The sequence below is a fragment of the Schistocerca americana genome, chromosome 4 (genome assembly GCF_021461395.2).
Source record: "Schistocerca americana isolate TAMUIC-IGC-003095 chromosome 4, iqSchAmer2.1, whole genome shotgun sequence".
NCBI lineage: Eukaryota > Metazoa > Arthropoda > Insecta > Orthoptera > Acrididae > Schistocerca > Schistocerca americana.
In genome coordinates this window covers 774,917,697-774,926,880 of record NC_060122.1, presented here as the reverse complement: position 1 = coordinate 774,926,880, position 9,184 = coordinate 774,917,697, and the positions used below count along the sequence as shown (strand labels likewise).

The 9,184-nt window shown below is 38.6% G+C and overlaps 1 protein-coding gene across 1 annotated transcript in view; it reads right to left on the bottom strand.

Annotated features, from left to right (window-relative positions):
- Positions 1-2,677: 2,677 nt before the first annotated feature.
- The window catches only part of LOC124612409 (STING ER exit protein), a 35,433-nt gene continuing 28,926 nt past the window's right edge, over positions 2,678-9,184 (bottom strand). Inside the window, exons 3-4 of the mRNA XM_047140602.1 lie at positions 6,322-6,550; positions 2,678-2,946 (exon numbers count right to left, since the gene is read on the bottom strand). Coding sequence (XP_046996558.1) covers positions 2,788-2,946; positions 6,322-6,550 — 388 coding nt within the window. The 3' untranslated portion in view covers positions 2,678-2,787. The remainder of the gene's footprint in view (positions 2,947-6,321; positions 6,551-9,184) is intronic.

Genomic DNA, 9,184 nt, shown 5'->3' with positions numbered 1-9,184 from the left:
TATTTATATTTTGCCTGTTTCTATGATAAGTTTCACTCCACTGATTTTGAGAATGCTTACAAACAGTCAGTCAGTTATAATTATTCAATAATATACTTTAGGTGTATTTTTGTACTATGTATTACAATGAGAATAACTGTCAGCCTCCTGAACTTTTATTTCAAAAGAGGGCAAAGAAAAGTATTCTGATTATCAGAATATTAACAGATACACCAGAAAAAATATCAAAAGAAAAAAAAAACAAAAAACACCACGGCCAAGAATCACACATGGACCAGCAGTACGGTAAACTAATGTCTTGATTGCTTGACTACCGACCTCACTCTGCTAGACACATTGAATGATGGAAACCCACGCTACAGCACGAAAACACAACAACAATAACTTAAACATTATTAACTTTGGACCCCAAATTATATTCATGATAGATGTTTGTTTCCAGATGATCTTTCGATGCATTACGATTTCCTGTCATCAACTTTGACCTCGATTTTTTTTCTAAAACTAGGGACTGTCGAGCAAAATGTCGAAAAACTTGTCAGACCCTCACCTTGAGAGACTTAAACTGCTGTCCTCCTGAATGGGAGTCCTGTATTATAACCACTTGCTCAGTTTTGTGCATCCGAGTTCACTTGTGTCAAACAATATGTCAAGTTTCTGACACCACAATAAGTTCTGTTCATGTAAAACAAAGCAATGACCAACAGTACTTCTATGTTGACATTGTCAACCACGCCACTAGAGCCTCAACACATATAGGAACTGCATTTACGATGGGAAGTAGCATTTACCCAAATATACTGACAAACTTTAGAGGCAGATAATATTCTGTGCAGATGGTTGAGAAACAGATTTCCTGTGTCATTTCTTCTGGTGATACCAATAAACACCTAGCGATTGTAGAGCAGTCACTGATCAATAAGTCCCTCTTTATGCAAAATAACCCAGTTCTTTAAAACTTCAACAACATCCTTCCTCATTCCTTCTACTATTTCTCATTGATCTCTCCGACGACTGATACCCAAACATCACTCAAGATAGTATTTTGTCACTTATTCAACCTACACAACATCCTAGTCCATACTTCTACTATCCCTACATCCAACCCAACCCCACACCACATAGATTGTGCTACATGCTAGTTGGATGAACCCATTGCAAATATGACTGCGAAGAAGTGTAGCTATTGTGCCTAAATAGTTTTCACAGCTGGAATTACGTCAACTGTTAAAACCCATTATTTATTTCAGACATATTGGCAAGATGACTCAGGTGATCATAAAGAGTTGAGGTAAACAATGCAGTAGATAAAGATGGATGCATCATGTATACAGGGTGCGGCAGTCAAACATGCATTTTCTAAATAAGTGTAAAATAAACACAGCTGCAGATATCAAAATTTTATTAATACAATCTTATTCTACATTAAAAAGCATTTAAGAAACATCAACACATTTTTCATTGTTTGAAAATAATATCAGCAAGATGGCGTCCTTCTCGATCACAGCATTCTCGCAGGTGATTTACGAAGCTGTCTATCACATGACGGAGCATACCCTGAGGAATTCTCTCGATCTCCAGCCGGATTCTTGCTTTGAGATCACCAACATTATGAGGTCTTTCTTTGTACACTTTGCTTTTAGTAAGGTCGGGTGAATGGGCGGGCCAAGCAATTGCTCCATTCTTGGAAATCACCTGGTTAGGAAAAACTTCATTAAGAACATTAATGCTCATGCAGGCTATGTGACTTGTTGCTCCATCTTGTTGAAATAATGTTTCATCGTTCACGGCATATTGACAAAGCTAAGGTATGAAGAATGTGCTTAACATTGTTGAATAGCGCTCAGCATTCACGGTAACAGACTGCCCTTTTTCATTCTCAAAAGAATAAGGGCCTATTATTCCCGATGAGGACATTGCACACCAAACTCTCACCAGTATCTAAAGTTCTGTTTGTTCACATATCCATTGAGGGGAAAATGTCCCTTGTCACTCATCCAGAGGTTGTGAACAATCTCCTCGTTTTATTCAATCACAGAACTGCTGTTGGACCATGAAGTCGTCGTTATTCAAAGTGTTAACCACTTGGATTTTGTATGGGTGGTGATGTAAGTCTAACCTCAAAATCCTTCAGACAGTCCTGCCAAAAATTCCAAGCGCAACACACTGATCTCCAGGGTCTTCTTCCCACAGCAGTTCTTACATGTTACACATTATAGGGAGTATGTACTGTCTTCGCTCTGCCACCTCTTTTCCTTGTTGTTTCACAGACATTTTCAAAGTTTCCGTCCCAAGTTTTTATTGAGTCAACTGAAGGCACCGGCCTATTACGATTAATTTGAAAATGCACCCACAAACAACGCTGAGTGTCTACATAGCTACCGCTTTGGTAGAACGCTTTCACTGTAAATAACCATTGTTGCTTAGTCCACTGCTCCATGGCTACTGAAATGCTGTGTGTTGGAGAACACAGTGGTGACCTTGGTTACTCGACCCCCCCCCCCCCCCACTACTTCCAACGCTTCCACGCACTAATAATAAATGCAAGTTTGACTGCCCCTCCCTGTAATATGCCTCACTGCTGTGTAACAGTGGTATACAAAAGTGAAGAATACAATTTTTTATGTTTTTAAGAAAGGGTATGTAATTAATAATGTTATTCACATTATTGTGAGCATATTTTTCAAATATTAATGTAATTATGTGGTATATTACAATATGTACAATTTCTGTACTTGTGTAACTCTCAAATCTGTGCATTTACTTCTTTTTGTATCCACTATATCATTAATTATTGTCAATTAAAGTTCCACGAACTCTGTTCCGTTTAGCATCCATTTCAGCCTGTGTCTGTTGCACAACCATTTTCCTCTTGTTCATACCCTTCCTTTCCAACTGCTTTTCGATGATTCGTGCATTGTTGGCATAAGAATCAGCAACTTCCCGCTGTAAAGAAATTAAAAAATTTGTCATAAATGCCATACACAAATGTTTCAGAAATACTTTAATTCCAAGCTTTACAAAGATACAGACAGAACTGCGTGCCAACTCTCAAAGTTTAGGGTAGAATATAAAACAAGTGAAAATACTGGCAGGTATCATATATAACAAATAACGACTATACCTTCCAGGAATGAACTAATTTCAGCTATCGTGACATCAGCTTTGTGTTGGGAGATCCCATCTACCAAATACGATATGTAGCTACTATGGGACCAATGACAATGGAGCTGCACTCAAGGCATGGGCAGTGAAATGATCTCCAGCTAGATCACAGCATCAAACTATCCTCAGTCAACTGTGGCAAGGGGAGATAGGCCACAATACTGACAAACTCTGGGATTGCTGCTCAGAGCGACATATGTGTGGGTGAGATGACACCTCACACATATGTATCGTCAGCTCTATGATGAAACCAGAGTAGGTACAGTTCAGGACAAATTTGAATTTCAGAAAAGCAAATTGAAAATGCTGCAGAGGGCCTTAAGAATATAACAACTTCATCGAGATCACCAAAGGGGTTTGAGGGTGTTGAATAACATGATGGTGTATCACAAAGAAGTCTTACTAAGACTGTAAAAGACTATCAAACCTTTACTTGAGTATTGGTAAGAACTTTACCAGAACCATCTTTTCTCTGAACAAATCATACAGGCAGAAAAGAGACAGATGCTAGCCATTACTGAAGCCAAAGGATAAGTGAAAAAAACCTGGTTGAAAGTTTTGACATGAAAGTAAGCAAACCTAGAAATTTCTCACGAGCCTCTCTGGAGATCCCACAAGCCCTAAGAATATTTCAGAAGTGACTGCAAATCATGTGGCAAGTCAACAACATGTAATGGCACAACATATGGCAGGGCAACTACGATGCCTGAACTGTGAAAACCAGTCTCTTGAAGATGAATTCAGAGGAACTGGTGCCGAGGGTTGGATAAATTGAGAACTTGGAATCAAATCACTGAAACAGCGCTTCATTTTAAAATGTAAATCCCAAAGACATGGAGGAAAGCCATTTTGATCATCGTGTTGAAACCAGGAAAGGGACTAAATGACGCAAAAAGTTTCAAACCCGTGTCATTGCTCTATGAGATTTTTAAGATCCTGGAATGATTAACATTCCAGTTAATCAAAAACCACCAAAAAGAGAAACTTATTCACTAGAAAGCAGGTTCCCATCATGAGCAATTGTTCGGCACATACAGTACTGTATACTGATATTAAAGCCACTAGAAGCCAGATACAAGTCTTTCATGAAACGTTCTTGCGACCTGCATATATTTCAGTGCTACTTCTTTCATTATTATATACTTGTGCCCACAATTCACTATCTGTACAGTCACTTCCCAATATTTTATGTGCTTCACACTTTGTTTTTTTTTTGACAGGTTTCCTGCAATCATGCTACAGACCTCGCTCCAGCTGTATGGAGATTAGTTCCCAAAATTACCATCCATAGCGCCACTTGCTTGTCGATGTTAACTTATTTATCAACAGGTTTTTTGTTTTATTATTTTATTGTACTTTCACCTCCACTCTGGGACCAAATTCAACATGTGCTTGCCATAGGCTGATTAGCTCATATTCTGGCATGATGTCTGCACTTTTTGTTTCGCTTCTCTGCAATAGTTTTATGCAAGACAATGTGAACTACGTGTAGGCATCTAAGAGCTATTATTGTATTAATGGACTCAGTATTGTACTACTTATTGCTCCTGCCTCTATTTTTTAGGACCATGGCATTGTGCTGTGTGCACTTTATAATTGACACTCACAAGTAACAGCAACAGGCATAAGTATCATTTTTTATCTTTAATTTTTAAAAACATTGTGGCAGTGATGAATGAAAAACAGTTAAGAAAGTCAATTGTAAATAGTGCAGCACGGGAAATAACGCAAAATGCCATAAACTGCCAAGTGCAGATGTGAAATGAAGCCTTCCGACACCAACCACTGCTAGCAAGAAGGGAAGGAGCAGATTACATAAAGAAACACCAATACCACAGAAGATGCTTTGTAAATAAAAGCGAAATGCATCTGGTGTAATTCTTTTTAATTACATTGCAGTCAGCTCAAGACAGATAACCCCTGTAATAACAGAAACCTTGAAATTTTTGTATTCTGTTCTTATTAATTCCATGAACTGCTGCAGGCTGGAGGGCAGCATGTAATTGTATCGTGTCTTCAACTATGAAACAGTTCAATATTTTTAATGGACATGTAAATGTCTTCCACAAGTAAATGAAGGAGAAAACAGCATGTTTGTAGATGTGTTATGTTGTAGAGTAGGAGAGCCCAGGTGAGCTTTTTCTACCCTCTGACTTCCCTAGTCAAACTCGTTCCTGCTTATGCACCTATATAACTGTGTGCAAATTAAATACCCAACCATTATTCATATAGAAATGATGTTACTCATGAATTTTGTGACCTGAGAATGGTGGTAAAAATTTTGTTTGTACTGAAATGTTGTTTCAATGAACTAGAGATTGTTGAATGTAGCAGACAAACTGCTTTCTGATTGACAGACATACCCTTCTCTCTCTGCTTCTTATGCAAACAGTAGATTTACATTGTTTTTGTTTGCCAACGGGTAGCAGGACACAGGGATTATTAGTCGTTGTTTAGTAACTTTGCTATCAGTCACAGTTTCACATGATTTATAAAATTACAACTGGTTCCAAAATTCTACTTGCCTTCAAATCAATTTCATAATATGTCTGGAGTCTTTGTCTTGTGCACATAACCGCAAACTGGACCTGCAGTTTCTGGTCTTTTTCACTGTACACAGTCGTGACTGGTAGTAAAGTTACTACAGAAATTTTAACTGATTAACATGTCATTTTCATATAATGAAATAACAAGCAACCAGTTGCATATAAAAAATTTAATTTCTTGGCCAGTTTCAGGCACTTAGTGACCTTTTTCAGAAGGCTGTACAGGAAACTACACCACAAAGAAATAGAAGTCAGATAATAATATTAAAATTAGGGACAAAAGTTTGAAAAATGTTTTTAAACACTGTGGCAGTGATGAATGAAAAACAGTTAAGAAAGTCAATTGTAAATAGTGCAGCACCGAAAATAACACAAAATGCCAAAAACTGCCAAGTGCAGATGTGAAATGAAGCCTGTCAACACCAACTACTGCTAGCAAGACGGGAAGGAGCAGATTATGTAGAGAAACACCAAAACCACAGAAGATGCTTTGTGAATAAAATTGAAATGCGCCTGGTGTAATTCTTTTTAATTAGATTGCACAAACGTATTACGTTTGATTATGAAAAGTGATACAAAAATGGAAATGTAACACAGCAAACACACTTACAGCTTCAATTTCATCTTCTTCTTCATCAATTGTTGACACTGTGACTGAGCTAAATTTGCCCATATTCTTTGTGTGCTTTGTAACCATAATCTTCTTAGGTTTCTCAACAGCAACTTGATTGTAAATTGTAGTCATTGGTCCTTCCCCGGAACTCTTAATAACTGCACCTTTCACTACGAATATTACATTGCTTTTTGGATCATGTTTGTAGTACAGTAAAAGTCCACATCTGACAGAAAATAAGTAAGAATAATTAACAAACAAACTTGGTACAGGAGCCATATTTAAATACACAACAGTATATTATAAGAAACAGTTACATCAACATTTCCTCTTCACAAACAGTTATATGCTTTATGGTACCAGCAATTGATTGCACCCATTTTTTATTACATTTCCATGTGCCACAAGGGAAAAAACCAAAGACCATCTAGTCTCTGCAGCTATTATAGTGTGGTCCTTGGGTGACATTCAGAGAGAGGAATGATGTGTTGTTAATATTCTGTGTAAAGACAAGTTTGTAGAACTTTAAAAATAGCTCTTTATGTAATGCACTATGCATATACCCATGATTTTCAGCTACCACTTAGCTATTCTTCAACTTTCACAACGTTTCTTTGATCATTATCCCATAAAGATGAACAGTGTTTGAAGAAAAGTAATGTGATTGTGTCATACACTATTTCTTTCATTGTGTATCTATGCAGCCCCAGAATACCCTCAATGGTTCATACTCTTTTATTTACCTTCCTCATAACAAGATCTAAGAATGAATTTCTCTTTCACTTTGAACAGTACACCAAGATATCAGACTGATGCTATGGATTTTCATAATTGGTTGATTCTATATTCAAACTGTACTGGGATTTGTATCTATTAACACATGCCAGACTGCATTTGCCTGTGCTTAGAAGCCAGCCACTAGTCACTACTCATCAGATTAATTTCTTGCAAATGATCACAACAAAAACAATAACAAATAAAATGCCTATGTGCTCACAGCAAACAATTCAAATAATTAAAAAGACAATATTTTGTGAATAAAAATCTGTAAGTTCCTAAAGTTCATATAAATCAATAGAAGGTTCATGAAATATCACACACATACTTTCTTGGTATCTAGACAGAAAACTAATTTGGATGAAATTAGCACATTGATCAGTTAGACAAGAAATTAAGCTAAACACGCTTTCCCTATAAGTTATTCGTCTTTGGTTTTACTGACTTACCCACACAAACAATGGAAAATCTATGAAGAAGAGACTGAGTCACAGCCAGGCACAACAAAAGACCTTCTTCTAAAGTAGAAAATATACACACATTCACACAAACACAACTCACTGGCCCTGATGTTGGACTCTGATAGGAGAAACTATCTGTGGATGGTGGAGGAAGAAAGAGGCTGGGATGGAGTGTGGTGGGGAGGGGGACAGATAGCAGGGTAGGGGTGGGGGAGGTATAGTGCTCCTTGTGAGAGCATGCACAGAGATGGTGGGGACAGGGCAGGGCTGCTACACGCATTTGGGAGGTTGAGGGGAGAGGGAGGGGGGGGAGGAGGAGCAGCAGAAAAGGAGAAAAGTACACGAAGAGGGTAAGCGTTGATGCATTAGTGGAATAGAAGGCTGTGTAGTGCTTGAGTCGGAGGTGGGAAGGGGACAGGCAGTTGAAAGACGGGGTCCAGCGAAGGTTGAGGCTAAGGGTTCAGGAACATATGATATACGTCCCCCTTGCGCAATTCAGAAAAGCTGGTGTTGGTAGGCAGTGAGCAAGTGGCATTTGCTGTGAAGCAGTCTTTTTGTTCTGCCGGTCTGTGACTCAATGTCTCATCTATATGGTGAGTAGCAATATATCTGTTTACAATATTGTCAGTAGAACCAGTAGTTTTACTTTGCATACCAAATTCTTCACTGACCTCTCAAGGCATATTCAGGAGAAATGACAGAAACTGATCAAGCTCTTATACTGCCCTGTTCCAGGGGACACTGCCTTACAGAAGCAACTTTCAGTGCTGGGATTGGGGGGGGGGGGGGGGGGGGGGGGTTATGTGCTGAAGTCTGGGACTGTGCTGGCAGTAGCATAGCTACTGGCAGGGTCGCCCTAGCCGGAGTGGTCTCAACTGAGGAGCCAGATGAAGAGTTTCCCCACAACATAGGGCAGGGAGGGCTCTGGAGGCTTGGTGAACCAGCTTCCCTAAGTAACGCAACCATGACAGAAAATGAGGCAGGTCACTATACCTACAGGTTTCTTTGTTTTGTTTTAGGGCGTAAAAACAACTAAGGTCATACGCACCCACATTAGAACTGTAGAACACAAAGACAAACAGAGTAGTTAAAAATGGCTACACATTAATCCCAATTGACAGAAGAGAAAACAGCTAAAAACAGGTATTTGGAGAAAGGTCCACAAAATACTCCATAGAGAAACAGAAGTCCTGAACTAAAGATTAAATGTCCTTGCAATACCTAGAGGTGGCAGCTCCATCATGCAACTTAGCTGGTGCAGCGCTTGTAACACAGCCAGGGGATTTAAAATTAGTGGCAAACTCAGAAACAGCTTCAGATACAGAACTGGATCAACTGGTGACAACCACAAAATCTTAAAGGACAAATGATTTGGCATTACGGATTATGTATCTTTGGCAACATGGAATGTTAGAGGGCTGACCAACAAAGAAAGCAAATTTAATCAAGTACTCAATGAGAGGAAACAAGACATTGCAATAATAGCAGAAATTAAGAACAAACTACAAGGAACAAATGATTTGACAGACTACTGGATAGCTTACAGTGGTGTCCCACAAAGAAAATGAGCGTGCTGAAGTAGCAATTTTAGTCAATGATAAATGGAGAGGAAAGATTAATGA